We start from the raw sequence: 20,400 nt of genomic DNA on the forward strand, positions 1-20,400 counted from the left end.
GAGGGGAGAAGTTCAGACTCCCTGGTCATCCAAACCTTGGCATCTCTGCTGAAACTGCTAATAAGGGGGCAGACTTCTGTCATGTATGTTGACTTTGTGATGTAGACACCTGTCTTTTAGGATCTGAATTGAATTCACTGCCCAGCCATCAATCACATGGTAACAATTTCCATTCACTTCCATCCTAGGCTGGATTTAAACTGGCAACCATGAAATGAAAAGATCCCTAACCCAGCACAGATTACAGTCCCCTGAGCCAGGAAGCCCTCTGAAGAGTGCCATCTGTGATGAAACTTCAGAACTAATAAGAAGCATGCCCTACTTTGTATTTGTCTATTATATTTGAGTCATAGCAATATAGAGCTGGAAGACACCTCAAGAGGTCATCTAGTCCAGCCCCCTGCGCTGAGGCAGAACCAAATAAACCTAAGCCATCCCTGACAGGTGTTTGTCCAACCTGTTCTTAAAAACCTGCAAAGATGGGGCTTCCACAGCCTCCTTTGGAAGCCTATTCCATGTCTTAACTATCCTTGTTAGAAAGATTTTCCTAATATCTCATCTAAATCTTCCCTGCTGCAGATTAAGACCATTATTTCTTTTCCTACCTTCAGTGAACATGGAGACAATTGATTCACTGTCCTCTTTATAACAGCCCTTAACATATCTGAAGTCTGTTATCAGGTCACCTTTAATGTGCTTTTCTCAAGTCTAAACATGCCCAGGTTTTTTAACCTTTCCTTAAAGGGCAGGTTTTCCAAAGCTTTTATCACTTTTGTTGCTCTTCTCTGGACTCTTTCCAATTTGTCCACATCTTTCCAAAAGCATGTCATCCAGAATTGGATACAATACTCCAGCTGAGGCCTCACCAGTGTCGAGTAGCACGGGACAAATACCTCCAGTGTGTTACATACAACATTCCTGTTTATACACCCCAGAATGACATGAGCCCTTTTTGAATGTATGAAAACATTGAATTAATTTTCAATATGCATTATTATGAATGGAACCTCTACTTCTTTTTCCTCTGTTGTCTTATTATGCACCCATTCCAATCCCTCTTCCTGCACTTGTCCTACTTGGCTTTTCTAAGCAGGGACATTAAAAGCCATCATTCACTTCCCACTGTTTGAATGAGTGGGGTTCTGAATTTCAGAATATACAGGAAGTGTCTGATATCTTTAATGAGCTATGACTATAATGATCTGCAGGTGTATTTCCTGTTTTGAAAATCACACTTTAGTGATTTGATTGAATTACCCCATGCTTTCTGTCTTTAGCTGTTTCCTGGGGAGTGTAGTGGAGTTTCTTATGGAGGCTGCACTAGCCGGGGACACGTTGGTTTAGTTCCCTGCTCCACCACAGACTTCTTGTATCACCTTAGGCTGGTCACTTAGCTTCTTGGTGCCTCTGTTCCCTATCTATAAAATGAGGATTATAGAAATGCCCTATACCACAGCATTGTTGTAGTGATAAACAGGGCTGTATAAATACCTTAACAGATTGTCACACACGAGTTCCGGAGTGTCCAGTAGTCTGAAGGCCTCTGTTTGCAGAAACATCACTTGCAGTTCTTAGCGAATTGTGGGATTTTCACTGGTGGCAGAATGCTGATATTTGTGCCTCCTAACTGTGGAATATCTCACTATAAACACTCCGTCTGCCCTGGTCTTTAGATGCAGTTTAAAAATCATGTTGGCGCTAACCAGGTCTCTAACACAGTTTGACCAGCTATTGTGAATGGGACTAACCCATGTTCTAACCTATGAATGTTTTTTGTTACAAACACATTGTTCTTCCTGTATTCTAATCTAGAGTTCATAGTTTAGACACGTGTTCTGGCTGGTTTAAGCCACATCAGAAAATGATTTAACTGGATCAAAGTTTAAACCAAATTTCAACATGCCTCCAAAATGAGTTTGAGATGTAGTGATGGTCATTTACACAAAGAGGCAGAAATCTCCATCAGTCTGTTATCATCAGTAGCTTTCAAGAAGTACAGGGACACTGTACAGATAGAGACCACCTCTGTTCGAATGCTTCCTACATAGACTATTTACAGTACTGGTGTATTTTTCAATTGCATTCTCTCTTTTCCACCTCCAGCTGCAGACACCGTGGAAAAAGAATTGTTGTTCAGAAAAACATCAATGAGGCAGACATGTGGACAGGCAACAAAATTGAGAGCATTGAGGAGAAATACATAATGCATGGAGATAAAAAAAAGGTATGTCCTGGAATAATCCTGGGTTTCTTGGAGGAGCTGCTGCACTCACACAGAGTAGCTCTCCCTGAGTTTCTCAAGCAATGCTTTCCCGCTAACTGCTACATGCTTTAAATTCCACAGCCCTGAGATCATTTTCAAATATTTGCTGTTTAGGAATGTTAGTCTCTGGCAGTGATGTCACTTGTCCTGGTTAAAACTCTCCAAAGACATGTGGGTCAAAAACCTTCCAGTCTCATTCACTCTTGAGAAAGTGTACGGACTGCTCTGTCCAAGAGAGGGCCTGTGAATAGCACTCAGCTTTAAGCTCCTCAAAATACTTCTCACTTACAAAGCATGTTGGGTCTGTAATGCGCTTCACCAACATGCTCACAGTACACCTGTGAAGGATGCAAGCATTATTATCCCCATAACAATAACCTCAACATTTACATTTTCCTGAGAGCCCCCTAAGTTTCGAATCACCCATTTTGGGGGTCCCCACTTCAAGATAACTTGGGTCAGGTTTTCAGAGATTCTGAGCACCTGCAGCTCCCACTGGAGTTGTGGTTGTTTGCTAACCCTCTGGGGCACCAGTGACTCCACAACAGGTGGAAGGAGGTAAGACCATAAACATCAGTCTGTCTGCACTGGCCAGCAAAGCTGGCTGCCCAGGAACTGCATGCTGCACACCTTCAGAGGTGGCACAGTGGGCATGTTCCCTGTGTGTGCTTGGGAGCTCCAGAAGACAGGATACTTCCCAAAGCTCCACCTGCCTAAATGCCGCAAACTGGAACATTTCAAAAACAAGGTGGCACCTTTTTTGCATGAACATTCCAATCCAGGGTGATTGCCTCAAATGTTCTGCGCCACAGCTGTAGACTTCTGACTGCACTGGAGAAGAGGCTGTGGTGTGGCTCTGACAAGGTTTACCCTTAGTTATTATATATATATGGATATGTATGGGTCTCCAGGCAGTGTCACAGTTCTGTTTGTTCAGCGGTAGATGTGGAGATGCATCAGGTGTTTTGGGACTCAATCCTGCAAGAGGCTTCGTTTTCTGATGCTGACCCAGCAAAGCACTTAAACACATGGTTAACTTTATGGGACTACTCACATGCTTACAGATAAGCATGTGCTTCAGTGCTTGCCTGGACTGGGTCCAGAGAGATCAGCACCCTGGAGAATCAAGTCCTCTCCCTTCTGGTCTGTCTCATGGAGGCTTTCAATGTTGAATGTAATTTAAAGTGGAACTCTGAAAATGTGGGTGAGGGGAAGAAAAGCACAATTCCAATTTCATTCCCAGAGCTGTCTCCCTGCTGTGGCTTCCTCGCCTTTAGGATTGTATGTGTCTAGATAACACAGGACCCTAACATAGGCTCTGCCTTTTGCTGTTCCTCTAATCTCAGAATTGTAGTGAAGAAGCAACCACCTAGAAAGTCCCAGCTGTTTGTAAAGAATCTCAACAGCTGCTGGAAGAAGCATATGAGTAGGGCAGAGATCTCATTCCAAACCTGGCCTGCTGTATTTTATAGAAAATTAGACCATGGAAACCCGCTCTTGGGAGGAATAAGAGCTATTTAATTCAGATCCTCTTCTGGCAACTGACAACAGTCTCTTTTTCTTTAGATTAGTGGTTCTCAAAGCCGGTCCACCACTTGTTCAGGGAAAGCCCCTGGCAGACCGGACCGGTTTGTTTACCTGCCACGTCCGCAGGTTCGGCCGACGCAGCTCCCACTGGCTGCGGTTCGCCGCTCCAGGACAATGGGGGCTGCGGGAAGCGGCATGGGCCAAGAGACGTGCTGGCCGCCCTTCCCGCAGCCCCCATTGGCCTGGAGCGGTGAACCATGGCCAGTGGGAGCTGCGATCATCTGAACCTGCGCATGCGGCGGGTAAACAAACTGGTCCGGCCTGCCAGGGGCTTTCCCTGAACAAGCAGCGGACCGGTTTTGAGAACCACTGCTTTAGATAACAGCAGCTTGTCCCCACAAAGGTTCTTCCTTTGTAAAGCATTCAGGTCCCTGGCTTTTGTGGTTCTCAAGGCCACCACCCAGTCAGATCTGCTGAGCTCTTGCTAATAAACTCAGGGCTAGTCTACACTAGAAGCACTGCAGCTGCACCACCGTAGCGAGTCTGCTAAAGACACTCTATGCCGGCAAGAGAGCTTTCTCCCCTCAGCATAATAAAACCACCTCTGTGAGTGGCAGTAGCTATGTTGGCAGGAAAAGCTCTCCTGGCACTTAGGTCTGTGTAACATACGTCGCTCAGGAGGGCAGCTTATTCGCAAACCTGAGTGACTTAAGTTATACCAAAGTAAATGGCAGTGTAGACAAGGGCCTCAATCTCCGTCTCCCTTCACGCCAGTGTAATGCAGGAATAACTCCATTGAGGCAAATGGCGCTGGGAAACCAATGTGAGAGGAGAATCAGACTCCCCACATGCGTGATCATGAAACAGACCCTTCTGGGTCCAGGGGCTTTTACGTGTTTGAATATCAGTTTTAAAAGCCACAGCGCAAATAAGTTGTCTTGCAATTGCTGCAACAGTTTTAAATTCCCCCCTCCACCAGTCTTTCAGCAGCAGCTGCTGCTTTGGCATCAGACTGGGATTCCTGAAACACTGCAACAAAACATAAACGTGACTCTTTTATTTTGTTTTGTTTTCCACACAAAAGGCAAATACCCAACCTCACCCCACCTCCCATTCTCCCTCCCCAAAAAGACTTTCAGGTGCAAACCTGGCAAGTTTTGGCCAAGGGCAAATATCTAACCGATTGTTTCTGGAATTTCAGCCTCAGGCTGCCTTCTCTGCCCAAACCTGCAACCGTTACCCTTCCCCAAAACTGCAAAGTCTTGTGAACAAAATCACAAAAAATAATCCTCCCGATGACAATGGACGAAGTGAAAGTTGACCATTTTGCAGAGCTTTAGTAGACATTAGTCTACCAGACAGGGGAGAAGTGTACCACAAGCCCAACTCAAAGCAGCTCACAAAGGTTTTCTGTCCATGGACTCCCTTCAGGCTTCTGTGCTTGAAAAATTGAGTTCCATGCTATCCATTCACTGTGCCTGGCTATTTCTGTCTGCACCATGTAGACACTGTTATTGTTCTTGAATTTACACAGTGCCTATCACTGTGATGTAAACTGTCCCTTGGAACATTTGGTCAGAGCAGGGATTTGACCCAATTTCCCTGGCCAAAATTTTCCCTTCCCCCCTGCTGGTGTGTGCTCATTGGCTGTTGCTCTCTGTTCTAGAGGTGGCTGCACTTCATTAGCATTGGTATAGTATTGCAGGCTCCAAGCCATGCAGTTGAACCTCCCACTGTGGCTGTGCAGAGCCCCTTTGACTTCAGTGGAGCTCCAGCCAGGTGTAAGTGTTGCTCCAGAGGGAACGGAGAGCAGGATCAGGGCAAGAGTTTGAAGTGTTTGGATCTGAACTGCACCATAGATATTTTGTGCTGGTGAAAAGTGCTTTACTGGCAAAACCAAAGCCTTCCTCAGAACAGGAATAGCAGGGGCAGCACAGGGCAAATTTCTTCACCCAACCCTGGCCAGAACAGACCATGTCTTGTATGGTTTCTGTGACTCATTCAGTCCTTGCCTTCCTGAGTCCATTGACAAAGGTGCCTTCCTTAATGATGACATCTGTCCAGGAGCCATGGGCTGAGACCACTGCCTTAATTCCCATAAGCTTCTGATCAACCATGGCTCATCATTAAGAAGAATCCAGAACAGTGAACTAGAAGCAGAAGGCTCGTTGGCCCCATCTCTTCTCCTGAAACAGTCAGAAGCAGGATGGTCCAGCAGTTAAGGAACTAAACTTGAGCAAGTCACTTATTGTCTCTGTGCATCAGTTCCACATTGGTAAAACTGGGATAATAGCAGTTTCCTCCTGCTGCGAAGATAAATACATGTAGATTGTGCGATGCTCAGGTACTATTGTGTTAGTACCTTAATAAGGCCTTGTCTACACTATGGCTTAAGTCGATGTAAGTAACATTGCTCAGGGATGTGAAAAAACCAGCCCTCTGAGCGATGTAACTTACATCGACTTAACGCAGTGTCTACACCTGTCGATGTAGTACATCTTCACCAGATGCACTAAATCGACATTGCTGCATCAATCACAGCGGCGCTGATTTAGCACGGTAGTGAAGACAAGAGGCAGGACTATGCTACGGAAGGGATCGACGCTCCGAGATCGATCCACTGGCAGTCTATATAGCTGGTCTAGTAAAGACCTGCCAAATCGACTGCAGATTGCTCTGTACTCTACCCCCGACGAGAAGAGTAAGGTAAGTCGATGGGAGATTTTGTCCCGTCAATCCCCCATGGTGTAGACCCTGCAGTAACTCGACCTAAGGTACATCAACTCCAGCTACGTTATTCACGTAGCTGGAGTTGCATAGCGTAGGCCAACTTACCGCAGTAGCGTAGACATAGATCCATGCTCTTCTACCCAAGTTTATTTTTCTAAATATGACTCGTTCTCTCTGTAAGCAATTTCTCTGCAACAAAACTGTTTTGTTCCTTTGGGATTATTAAAATAACTTTGCAGCTGTTGTTTGATCCCCGTTTGCAGTAGCCTTTTCTGGCCTTTGTTGCTTTTTCTAGATTGCAGTCTTGCTGAAGTGTTCATGTTTCTGTGCTTTCCCAAACCCTCAGTACATACCCTTTGTACATACACATTTAAATATTTGATTATTAAACTTTCATTAAAAGATACATTTATAAATTATATAATTTTACAATTTATGATTCGTTCATTCGTTTTCATCTCCCCCTGGCCTGCTGCTTATAAAGGCATTCTGAAGTCTTTCCTAATAACTGTGTCTTGATTAAGATTTATTCCTATTAATAAAGGTAGGTTATGTGAATCTCAGATTTCAGCACACTTGTCTGCCAGTTTACATTGTGAACAATCCCACCCACCCCCTTTCTGAAGACCAAGGCTATCTGTGTTGAGTTAAGTGGAGCCTTTGGATAATAGAATATAATTTTTAAAAGACACTGATGAAATCTTGTAGCCTTCAGACTTTTCCTTGTTTTTATCAGTGGTTATTCCCACCAGAAATGAAACAGACAGGAAATGTACCAATCCATTCCCACCATGTCCTAGTAAGTAATCTATCTGCATTTGACTAGCCAGATGAAATAATAAAGATGTTGGAGACTGGGTTAACCTGGCTTTTATTGACTGTGTTATGAAGCTGGGATTAGCTGAAATTGGTTATTTTTCCTGTGTGACTTGAGCCTGTCCTGCCATAGATGAAGTCCTGCAAAGGGGAGGGTGAATTTTCCCTTGTCTCCAGCTCTTCACATACTCTGTCTAAGACTCCTTCAATTTCAGGGTCTCAAAGGCCTGTAGAGATGCATGTTTGTAAAGTGACACTAATATTTTAGGGCCCTGCCTGCTGAAAATGCAGAAACTACCCCCCATAAATTCCTGGGGCTGCTGCCCTAAAACCAGAATTTTTCTCTATCAAGTGCACTGAGTTTTGAACTTTGGTTGAGGCACTACTGCATTTTTTTTTAGCCCTGAGTTTTCCCTGCATCAGTAGCGATCCAATGACCCAGCAAGGTGCTAGGGGATTCTGTGCTGCTGGAGGTGACATTTTTCAGTTGAGATGTCCAGCCATCTCATAATAATGCCTTGCCAGGATCTCTAAGTGCCTTGCACACAAAAATCAATGAAGTCTAACATTATCCTTGTGGATGTAGGACTGTTGTTATTATTCCTTTTCACAGATCGGGAGGGGAATTTCATCACTCTCCCTCTGTGAAGTTCCCTGCCCAAAGACTGATGACTCATGAGTGAGTTTCAGCCTTAAGGTTATTCTGGACACCGCAGCATGTCACAATAACCAGGGCATTAATTCAGACTTCCTGGCCAAATTCCTATTTGGCCAATTTATGTTCTGCCAACTAATTTCTTCCTGCAGTTTTGGTTGGACACTGGAGTCTTCACTTCCTGTCTTAAACTATTAAGCAGCTGCCAGAGGTGGCTTCATTTTATTGCCAGATGAAGCATCTCACAGGATGTAAATTGCTTTGAGATTTTCTCTTCAGGTTGAAAGATGCTGGGATAATATTCCTTTATTCTCTATCCCATTATAAAACTGATTGTATTGATCTGAAGTTGGGCGAATAGGTCATAGTAAAAAAAAAATAGCAGGGTCCATAGATAATGCAATCCTTGTTTCTGTGGGTCTTTTCTCTCCCACACATGTATATGTGATTCAGAATCTGATGAAAGAAAAGGAGTACTTGTGGTACCTTACAAATTTATTAGACTAACAAATTTATTAGAGCATAAGCTTTTGTGAGCTACAGATCACTTCATCGGATGCATGAATCTGATGAGTTAGTTTGCCCTGTTCATGCAGCTGATTGGAGGTTTTTTTGTGGGGAGCCTTATGATTTTATCTGGCTGGTGAATTTTAGGAGGACCTAGGGGGGCGTTAAGCAGCTCCAGCTGAAAACATCAGAGTTAAACTGCCCTGGAGGAATGAAGTATAGTGCCTGGGGGTGCAGAATACAGGGATTGAGCTGCAGAGGAGTTTGTCAGCTGGAGATATGTGAACAGCTAACAAGACATTTTAAAAATATCACCCCACACATGTGCACATTTCAAATGAGCTTCCAAAAACAGCAGCATGTTTGTCTGTTTAACAGGGCCAGGTGAGCAGTCACACCCCTGATTTCTGGATAAGGCATCCAAATTTCAGAAAGCAGATTGTGCCATGTAGGCTCTGGCTTATGCAGAGGGCAGGACACAGTGGCACAACCCCTCCCTGAGCTCTCCAGTGTACAGGGCAATGTGTGGGCTGCACCATCCCTTTCAAGGGCTTAGCCTTCTTCCTAGAGTGCCTGGTGAGCTCCAAGGAGCCATGCCAAGGGCCGCCCTGCCCACTTTGGGTTTGTTTGTTTGTGAATCCCAGGGTGAGAGGCAAAAGCAGTCTCACCACTCCTGCACAGCACAGGACCTGCTAGTTTGCTTGGGATATTCCAGGAGTACAGGAATGCTCCAGGCACAGTCAGCCCCCTGCCCATCAGCGCTAGGGCCAGACCCAGTCTAGGTTACTGACAGCAGAGGTCGGTCTAAAGATGCAATGATCGTGCCTGCAGTGATTGTTCATGTCTAGAGCAAGCAGCACTGGTTCCCTTGCTCCAAATGGCAGCTGCTAATTAACTTGGTGGGTTTCCCAGAATCACCACGAGCCAATAGCCTGCCAGCCCTTTCAAGCAATGATGCACCATTCAGTCATTTTCCAAACAAAGCATGATTGTCGGCCCCTGGTGAGAGTGGCCTGCAGTACAATTTGGCACAAAGTATTTTATACAAAAGGGCTCTCAGATGTAAGCAAAATAACCACATGATGCGTAAATGAGGGGTTTTTTAATTTCATGTTTATATACGTGATAATAATACTTTGTGCTTATTCAGCACCTTTCACCTGAGGATCTCATAGCACTTTACAATCAGTAAGCCAACCAATTCGCCTGTGAGGTAGGTAAGTATTGTCTTCATTTGACAGGGAAACTGAGTCATGCAAAGATTAAATGACTTACCCAAGAACACAGAGCTAATCATTCATAGAGCTGAGAGAAGAGCCCAGCAGTCCTCAGTCTGCTTCCTGGCCCCTTATCTGATTGCTAGTCCTCACTCCTTCCTTTATCAGCTTTTAAATGAACATGTTAAGATCTGACTGAGGATAGTTAAGACAGCAACTTTAACAATGAAATACAAGTATGATACCATTGCCCTCCAAGTGGCTGAATAAGGAGCTAATTGATATATTCTTTGCAAGATTTCTAGTGAAATTCCTGTTAATTTCATCTTTCTCTAGCCATCTCCTTCCCCACACTGCCAGAGTTAGACAGCTGATCACTTTTCGGCCCCCTTTCTCTCCTCCTCATCCTCGCCCACATGTAGCTAATGGAGTGAAAGAGAGAAGAATTGTTAACTAGAGCCAGAAGAGGGAGGGATGAGACCAAGGAACTGAAAACAAAGGGTAGAAAAAATTATTTATTTTTTCCTGGCTCCAGCTTACTCTAGCTCAAAGAAAAAGCCGAGCTACACTGTGCTTGTCTTAGAACACTCATGTTGTGTGACTGTGGAATGCATCTTGGCTGCCTCTAAACTAGGTTCTCCTTTTTATTTTTATCAGTGCAGGAACATTACACAGTTAAACATATGGAATGTATTGGACTATTCCCGTCCATTTTTTTTTTAGCAGTGTCTTCTCGTTACTTGCCTTAGAGATCGCATTCATCTCTTTTGTGGATGGGTTTTAAATTTAATTAGTTAACTTGCTTTTATTATAACTATTTATTAGTTAATCTTGTGGCACTTGGACTAGAGTGACTGGATGGCCCAGGGATTATGTAAGGGCCAATGAAGCCTTCTATATCGTGAGTTCAAAGCCAGCCCCAGCAGTCAGAAATTGTTCAGCCCTGCAGGGCATTTGGTGGCCTCTCTGTAGTGATTGATGGGGGTTCAATCCAACTCCCTCGAGAAAAGTATCCGAAGTACAACTGCCATTGCAATACCTTGTCATTAATCAGCTTATGCACAGTCTCGGCAGAGGAGGAGAGGATTCGTTAGACACACCGCTGATTGCTAGTCATGCTGGCAAGGGGCAATGTGTCGTGGAAGCTTGAACTGCACTTGTGTGTGGGCTGCTACAGAGCGAAAACAGAAGACTACAGTCTCTCAAGTATCAGTTTGCCACCTTTCATCAATGATAATGGCACTACAAATATGGGTCGTTTCAGCGTAATTGCAGATTTGACTTCAGAGCAATCCCTATAACTCAGCAGAGAACACGGTATTCTAGCTGAAAAGGATCTGTTCAGAGAAAAATAGGGTAAAAGTTTAGATCCAGCAGATGACAACATAGTCAGGATACTTCTACTCCTGGTACAATTTTCCAGGTCTGTCCTTAAGCATAGAAATTAGAGAGATGAGATGGAGAGGACTCACTGGATCCTTTAGCTCTTCCCTGCAAGCAATGTAGGATCATTCCATCAGAATATCCTTCAGTGCTTTGTCCCAGGTCTATTTTAAATGTCCCAGCTGATAAGTCTTCTCCACCTCACTTGAGATGTGATTCCAATCTAATAGGCCTCACTGTTAGGCCTCTGTTCCCCTATATTAGCCTTATGTTTTCATTTGCTCAGTTTCATCCCATTCCCCACACTCACCCTCCTTTTGCACATTTTTCTTGTGCATTACAATTATTTTAATTCAAAAGGGATGGCAATAGTCCCCTAATCTCCACCTGTGGTTCATGGCCAAGCACAGACATATTTAATGGTGGTGATGTTTGCTCAGCCTTTTTTTTTTTTAACTATCTAGAATAACAGCTGATGAACATCTGTGGAAACATCTGCATTGCGTATGAAATTTTTTTTTTAACACTCGGGGTTAATAGGGGTTACTTGTCCATGGAACCTGTTTGCCGAGTTCGTCCATGGCTACTTCAAAAGCAGATCCCAGTACTGGTTTCCTAACCACTCTATTCAGGTTCAGCCAGGTATATTTTGCTGATTGAAAGACAAACCTGTCTGATTTTACTATGGGAGGGATTGAGGGATTTGTGCAAACTGGTTAACATCCCTGGTGGAATATTTGTGTGTTCCAGAGCATCGTTTTATTGGAAATTGAAACAAGATTAGGACAGTCTGGCAACTGAGAACTTTATTTAAGATGCTGCAAAGATAATTGGACTCCTGATCTCAGGGATTTACCTAGAAGCATAAAGCCAGAGTGAAGAGCTGATGCATAATGGTTTCAAGGGATTCATCTTATTAAATAAAATCACTTTGAAGCCTTCATTTCCCCCACTGAAATCCTATGCATTTCTCTGCTGAATGCTGCTGTTGTGAAAGCCACTGTTTGGAGGGCTTCTTGAGGTGCTCTTTCTAAGACAAGACACTAAACTGAGGTCTTATCTGCCATATCTAGATGAGTATACTGCACTTATCACCATGGTACCTGAGTGCATTATATGCAAACAAGGAAATCTATTACTCTCTCTCTCCTACCTTCAGTAAGATTTCCCCAAGAATTTCCCCCAAATTGGAAGAACGGGGAATGTTTCTCCACCCCTCCAATCACCTTCATATCTAAGTACTGCCTTGATAAATGACATCTGCATAGCAAGGCTTCTAGTCATCTTCTCTTCTCCTTTCCCTGCTATCAGGGTTTTCCTTGGAATATAGACTAAATTTTTTAAATCCTGTATTCTTGACCAGCAAGTGGACAGTAAGATCCCATGGCAGTTTTCAGAAGCCTAGGGTTGTTTCTCTTGGTGCTCTTGCCAAATTCCACTAGGGATAATTACACTCTGCCTACCTGCAACCTCCCCCCCTGCCATTTTAACTGGCTACCAAGTATTCTCCTTGATTTCCAGTGCAGTACTGACATGCAGTGAGGCTGTGAGCTGTCAAACAGCTGTCCAATTTCATCTCAGAGGTTGCTGACTCGCAGTCCTGACTGCAGCAATTCCTGCACAAATCGTTTGGGAGATTAAAAAAACCTATATAAATATAAGCTCTGATAATAATACAGATGATATTGGTCCCCATTTCAGCAAGTGCTTAATGTTAAATCAAAGTTTTCAAGTACTTTGCAGAATCAGGGCCATTATTAAGTGTTATAGTGGGGGGAGGGGGAGGACTGGTAGAAAAAATGTACAAAAAATGTTCCCTCTTTGGTGCAATTTCATTCCCATGAAATGGCTGTTGACACATCAGAAATGAAGTGCAGTGGCAGCATTTGGGGTCTCACTGTCCTTCCTGTGTTGGAGGCCAGGGGAACTGGATTTTTCCCCTGGTTTTGCTTAACTACAGCACAGTCTGTCCTCATGAGAAACAAAGACACTTTTTCATTTACTTGTTCTTCTGCAGAGGTGAACTGTAAAATTCACATGGGATCAAACCTTTGAATCTCATTTCCCTACAGGATTTAAAGCAACAAAGCTCAAAAAACCTTAAGCAACTCACTGAAAATTCATCCCACCCTGCTCCAACCACAGGCAAGGTGAAACTTTATGAGAAGAAAAGGAATGTCTTGTGTGCATTTAGTTTAGGATATTAAAAAGAAAATCCTGAGATGCTTTTCTACACATCAAAGCACTCTGAGATAAGGCCAAAAGGCCAGGGGGAATGCTATAAGTTCTGGCTCTCAAACTCGTTAAAAGGGACTTCAAGGAAAGTAATATTTATTCCAAATGTATTTTTGAGATCCTCAGGTGAAAAACTCCAGGGAAATGCAAAGTAATCTTGCAGGAGCATCTCAGTTGTGAGGGGTTCAGCACCTTGCTAGCAGTACCAATGAAATATCCAGAAATAAGATGAGACCAGCTGACTGATATTTGATACCGTGCCACATGGGGAATTATTAGTTAAATTGGAGAAGATGGGAATCAATATGAACATCAAAAGGTGGATAAGGAATTGCTTAAAGGGGAGACTGCAACGGGTCCTACTGAAAGGCGAACTGTCAGGTTGGAGGGAGGTTACCAGTGGAGTTCCTCAGGGATCGGTTTTGGGACCAATCTTATTTAATCTTTTTATTACTGACCTTGACACAAAAAGTGGGAGTGTGCTAATAAAGTTTGCAGATGATACAAAGCTGGGAGGTATTGCCAATTCGGAGAAGGATCGGGATATTATACAGGAGGATCTGGATTACCTTGTAAACTGGAGTAATAGTAATAGGATGAAATTTAATAGTGAGAAGTGTAAGGTTATGCATTTAGGGATTAATAACAAGAATTTTAGCTATAAGTTGGGGACGCATCAATTAGAAGTAACGGAAGAGGAGAAGGACCTTGGAGTATTGGTTGATCATAGGATGACTATGAGCTGCCAATGTGATATGGCTGTGAAAAAAGCTAATGCGGTTTTGGGATGCATCAGGAGAGGTATTTCCAGTAGGGATAAGAAGGCTTTAGTACCATTATACAAGGCACTAGTGAGACCTCACCTGGAATATTGTGTGCAGTTCTGGTCTCCCATGTTTAAAAAGGATGAATTCAAACTGGAGCAGGTACAGACAAGGGCTACTAGGATGATCCGAGGAATGGAAAACTTGTCTTATGAAAGGAGACTTAAGGAGCTTGGCTTGTTTAGCCTAACTAAAAGAAGGTTGAGGGGAGATATGATTGCTCTCTATAAATATATCAGAGGGATAAATACAGGAGAGGGAGAGGAATTATTTCAGCTCAGCACCAATGTGGACACAAGAACAAATGGGTATAAACTGGCCACCAGGAAGTTTAGACTTGAAATCAGACGAAGGTTTTTAACCATCAGAGGAGTGAAGTTTTGGAATAGCCTTCCAAGGGAAGCAGTGGGGGCAAAAGATCTATCTGGCTTTAAGATTCTACTCGATAAGTTTATGGAGGAGATGGTATGATGGGATAATGGGATTTTGGTAAGTAATTGATCTTTAAATATTCAGGGTAAATAGGCCAAATCCCCTGAGATGGGATATTAGATGGATGGGAACTGAGTTACTACAGAAAATTCTTTCCTGGGTATCTGGCTGGTGAATCTTGCCCATATGCTCAGGGTTTAGCTGATTGCCATATTTGGGGTCGGGAAGGAATTTTCCTCCAGGGCAGATTGGAGAGGCCCTGGAGGTTTTTCGCCTTCCTCTGTAGCATGGGGCATGGTTGACTTGAGGGAGGCTTCTCTGCTCCTTGAAGTCTTTGAACCATGATTTAAGGACTTCAATAGCTCAGACATGGGTGAGGTTTTTCATAGGAGTGGGTGGGTGAGATTCTGGGCCTGCGCTGTGCAGGAGGTCGGACTAGATGATCAGAATGGTCCCTTCTGACCTTAGTATCTATGAATCTATGAATCTATGACTTTTCCTAATGATAGTGTGATGTTGCATCATGATGACCCAGAGCCATGAGACAATCTGTTTGTTCAGAAGGGCATGTATCAAAGTGGACTGGCATAGAGAGATCTCCAGAAACAAAAGATAATAAGAATGGACTTGAACTTGGCCCACATTTCTGACTGAACCATTGAAAGAAGTTCTTCCCCGCCAATGCTGAAAGACTCCCCTCCATTTGAAATCCAGCTTGCTGTCCGAGCAATGTCTTCTGGGTTTTCTGCTAGAGTCTTCTACATTTCACAAGTTCTGATATTTTCCTCAGGGTCAGAAGAGAGACCTGTTTTGTTGAGGCAGCCTCTGACCCAAAGAAACCCTATAAGAACAAACTAAACCTCATCAAAGACAGGGCCAAGTACTTTCCTGCCCCGGGGGAACATACCTCTCAACTGTCCCTCATTTCAAGGGACATCACTCATTTTTAGGTTCAGAGTTACCCTAATGTCCACACAAAGTTTGGCATCCTCTCCTTGTTGAAAATTATTTACAGCAGAAATAAAGAATCATGAATGTGAGGTTGTTGGAAAAGTTATTGGCACTGAATAAACGAGAAGCCCTGTATTTTCAGGTTCTTGCATGAATTTTTCTTTTGTGTCTATGTCCCACAGGTGTGTTGCAAAGAGAAGCCCTGTTTGTAGGGGGAGGAAGTAAAGGGGAGGAGTTGCTGGGGGTGGGAAAGGGAAGTGAACTGACTGAGATAAAGGGAGATGGGAGAAAAACATTTGCCCGGTACTGGGCTTCATTCATTAATAGTGATTCCTTTGCTAATTGTAGTTTTTCTACCATAAAATATAACACTTTCATCTACAGCATTTATCACCCTGTCCCACTGCCCCACTATGGATTCACTAAAAACAAACCCCTTTCTTTTTCTCCCTTTGCTTGACAGATCATAAGCAAGTTGACAACAGAACATAGCAATGCATCAGGGATCTATTACTGTGTGGCTTCAAACAAGATTGGTAAAGAGGAGAGAAGCACCAAGTTCTATGTCTCAGGTAAATAACAGGCCGCACAGATGATGGGTGCTTGCTTTATAAAAGCTTGGTTGCACTGTTTTATCTGTCTCAGGATTTCATACCATTGCCCATCACCACCAAATCCAAGCAATTTCCATGTAATATCAATGGCAATAGCAAAGTCCCTAGTGGACTTCATGGGGGTCTCCGGCACCTAGGTGTCAAATTAGCCCTTTCCTACAATGGTGCAATCCCATTGGAGTCAATGAGGTTTGCAAAGATAAGCAAGGGCCATATCTGGACCTAACCCAAAACCACAGTTGTAGTTAGGAAGTTTTTCTTAATGTCTAATGTCTAATTAAGGGGACTGAACTGGATGACTTCTTGAGGGGTCTTCCAGCCCTAGATTTCTATGATTCTATATTATTTCTCCAAATAACACAACTCCAAACCCATATCTGTTTAATCTGTTAGTGTAGAATCCCTTAGCAGTGCAATCAGAAGGTTTTACACCCTGGCATATTTGTCCAAATGTTTAAACAAATGAATCTTAACTGTGCACCCTCCCTTCTCAGTTCCCTTTCTGGACACACTCTACCAGCAGGAATTTACACTGAAATGGTGAATTTTAAACAAATATTGCAGACGCTTCATATAAAGCAAATGTCAAATTCTCAACCATTAGTGTTTGCACTGGGAAATGGATACGAAGAGTGAAGCTCTCCTGTCAGGGAATGCAGACACACAGTGTGACTTGTTCATTCAAAACAACTCAGTTGCTGAGTGTTGACTACAAACAGCATATTGCTCAGGAAGGAGCTACAGACACAGTAGTCATTCATGGAAATCATCCAGGAATAATTCCAAATAACAGATGTCCCTGAAAGCATCACAGTCTGCCCAGGATCACAAGAAAAGGCAAAATTCACTGAAGAAACTATCCAGCATGAATCCTTCACGCAGTTTCAGCTACATTGCAGTAATAGCCCTACACACTGCAGGGACTCTTATACACTGTGTCGGTTAGGACCATGCCTGTAAAGTATGTCAGTAATTTTTTAAACAGGGGTAAGAAGGAATGTGTGCATCAAACCTTACTGCCAATCCTGTTACCTGGTGGCATGCAGTTGCCATAACAGGATGGCTATGTCCCCCAGGCATATTTCTCCAATGCAGGAGCAACGTAAGGCCAATATATGCAGCCCTACAACACTCTCCTGCACAGGCCCCCGGCACTGGGGGTTGTCAGGGGTGGGAATAGGCGAGAGGTGATCAGCGTCTAAGTTCCCTCTAAGCTGCATGGCCACACAGCTGCTTATTAAGCATCGTGCAGGCACTCAGGGCTGCGGCAGGGAGAGATGCTTTTCCCCAAGCTCTGGACCTCCTGTGGCACCCCTTCCCCAGTCCTAACCCAGCCCAGCCCCGAACCTGTCGTGGCTAGGGGACAGGCACCACTCCTCCGGGCCCAACCCAACCTGGCCTGGACCTGCCACAGCTGCGGGAGAGGTGCCTCTCCCCCACCAGCCCAGGTGCTGCTGTTGTGAGAGAGAGCTGGGGGGAATCCTCTCTCCACACCTTAGCTCCGGGGAGCCCCACTGCACCGTGAATCCCTCATCCCCAGCCCCACCCCAGAGCCCTCAGCCCCCCTCAGCCCAACCCTCTGCCCCAGCCCTGAGCCCCTCATCCCCGGCCCCACCCCAGAGCCCTCACCCCCAGCTGGAGCCCTCAGCCTCCCACACCCCAACCATCTGCCCCAGCCCTGAGCCCCCTCCCATACGCCAAACCACTCGGCCCCACCCCGCCACATTAATTTTGTTATGTACACCAATATGTGTATATAACACCTCACACATCACCTCCATATTGGTGCACATAACAAAATCCATTCTGCACATGGATGGGAAAAATTAGAGGGAACACTGGCTCAGAGTGCTCTGTGTTCCAATATTGCTGGTCTAGGGAAAAGACTCCCCCTCCTCCTAGGATGCTCTTCTGAGAGAGACAGCACAGATCTCAGAAGTCCCTGAAACAGCCCTGTCAGGCTGGAGATCAGTTATTAATTATACGCTTTACCACTGCCATATGTGAACCTTCATGTAGGCTTCATTCTGCTCTGAGTAGTGCCAGATATTATGTTTGGATGGGTTTCTCAATGATCAAATCAGTCTGTTCCCATTGCTGTTCTACCCACAATGCTTTTTAATACTCTCCATCCTCTACTAAAACCAATTTTGTGGCTGCTCAATGTGGGAAATACAAGTGGAACAAGATGAGGTTCAAAGGGTGGCAGCCACCCATGGGCCTGTTAGTGGTAAAAACCTTTCACCCCGCTAATGAAGCTGTTTTGTCCACAGAGACGTTTGTTAGACAACTTGGCAGAAAGGCTAGTTTTCTCTGGAGCAGTTGGAAGTTTTATATTTCAAACCTCCTTTTAATTTTGTTTAAGGCCAATATTTTTCCATACAGGGAGCAAATGTTTAAGGCACCGATTTTTAACAGTCAGGGTAATTAACCATTGGAACATCTTACCAAGGGTTGCGGTGCATTCTCCATCACTGGAAATTGAATGAAGAGTGCATGGGGTTTTTTCCCCTAAAAGATATGTGCTAGTTCAACCACTGTTATGGGATGTGAAGCAGGAATTAATTCAAGAAAGTCCGATGGCTTGTGTTATGCAGGAGGTGAGACTATACGTTCACAATGGTCCTGTCTAGCCTTAAAACCTAAGAAAGCTGAACTTTGACTTCTACATTGAAAGGAGTTTTTACTTGGTAACAAGTTTCTCTAAATAAAAATGGAAAGAGAGAGAACAGCCCAGAAGGCATTTTATATTAACATTCCAGAGACAATGTGACATGAGCCTTCGTTATCCATGTGCTGCTTACATCAAACCATTTAGGGTTATTCCCATCACAAAATTGTCTTCTTTCCATCTGAAATATACCAGATCATGAACAGGGCTAGGAAAGATATTCTCACCCCTAAAGGGAAGCATATGAGTTCCATGCCATCCTGGGAGAACGAGAGACATTAAAAGATAGCAACCGACTCACATAAATCAGATGTTTAAGGAAGAATGATGACATTTATGGATCACAAGTAAACTGAATCTTGCTAAATGCAGACAGCACAGTCCCTAAAGTGGAATTGTTTAGATTCCATTGGTAAAATATTACCAAGTCTGACCTGCTGCTTTGTCTCTTGGTGGGATGATCCTTTGCTGAGAGGTGCATGTGACTCCATCAAAGAGGCCAGTCCCCTTGCAGATGTCAGAAGAGCAACAACTCTGGGCCTGATTCACATATAGAAAAACTCTGCCCACTTTCCATACTGAGCAAGGCTGACAAAAAATGGAAACGTACAATTTTTCCCATCTTTTGTTGAATAGACATGTCTGGGTTTTTGACTCGCAGGCCCCTAAGACGCTGGAGAAATCACATGGAGAGTTGCCTCGCCATCTAGTCCCACTGCTGGAGGGAGAGACTGAGATGGTTTGTGAGATGTGCCTGGGGTATCCATAATCACAGGGACCACAGCAGTTGTTTGCATATAAGGCTGGTCCTGATTATGGAAACTTGATTGCAAGTGGAGATTGCAAGTGGAGAAGGAGAGTATCTTGTGCATCAGACAGAGCTATGTCTAAATGCTAGGTCAATATACCATCCTATGAAAACCGGTCATGACCTGCCGCACACTATAAGGTTTTAGTCTTTCCAACATGTTACAGCACCCGCTATAATACTGCCAGTTTGGGGGCTGCAGAACAACACACAAACTCCCCTCTTGCTCTAGAGATAGTCCTTTCAGGTCAGGGTTGAAGTGTTTTGACCATGCAGTGTAATGGGGAATAATGAGGAAACGTGCACATCGTTGCCCAGACTGCACCTGTTCTGGGTGAAAATATAATGCTTCAGACTCCAGGGCTGCCAACCTGGCATTTTCACCAACACTAAATTCATTTCAGAAAGGAAAGAAAACTCTCCCTTTGACCTACTGCAATATCAGATTAATCCGTTTGTCCTTCTAAAGGCAGGCGCCTACAGAACTCACAGAGACACTGGAAATAGCACTGAAAGCTACTTTTAATATGTTTCATTGCCGGCAGAATACATTTCATTGCATGGGGATTGGGCATTACCCTAAAACCAAACCATATAAGGGGGCCATCTAAATGGAAAATGATATCATTAGATGGCAGAGCTATACCTTCTTTAGGCTCTTCCTGCAGGTGTCCTGACTGCTTTGCCCAAGTAAAGCACTCACAGTACTTTGTGATAATTAGGAATGTCCTCTCCTAACTCTTACTCCAGTTTTTACATTCTACTTA

The 20,400-nt window shown here is 44.0% G+C and overlaps 1 protein-coding gene across 3 annotated transcripts in view; it reads left to right on the forward strand.

Annotated features, from left to right (window-relative positions):
- Nucleotides 1-20,400, forward strand: part of LOC119861605 (vascular endothelial growth factor receptor kdr-like) — a 189,393-nt gene that overhangs the window by 111,861 nt on the left and 57,132 nt on the right. For all 3 annotated transcript variants that reach the window (XM_043492084.1, XM_038416926.2, XM_043492085.1), the window contains 2 exons: nucleotides 2,104-2,224; nucleotides 16,004-16,112. In XM_043492084.1, the coding sequence (XP_043348019.1) occupies nucleotides 2,104-2,224; nucleotides 16,004-16,112 (230 nt within the window). The remainder of the gene's footprint in view (nucleotides 1-2,103; nucleotides 2,225-16,003; nucleotides 16,113-20,400) is intronic.

Source organism: Dermochelys coriacea, chromosome 9, assembly GCF_009764565.3.
Source record: "Dermochelys coriacea isolate rDerCor1 chromosome 9, rDerCor1.pri.v4, whole genome shotgun sequence".
NCBI lineage: Eukaryota > Metazoa > Chordata > Testudines > Dermochelyidae > Dermochelys > Dermochelys coriacea.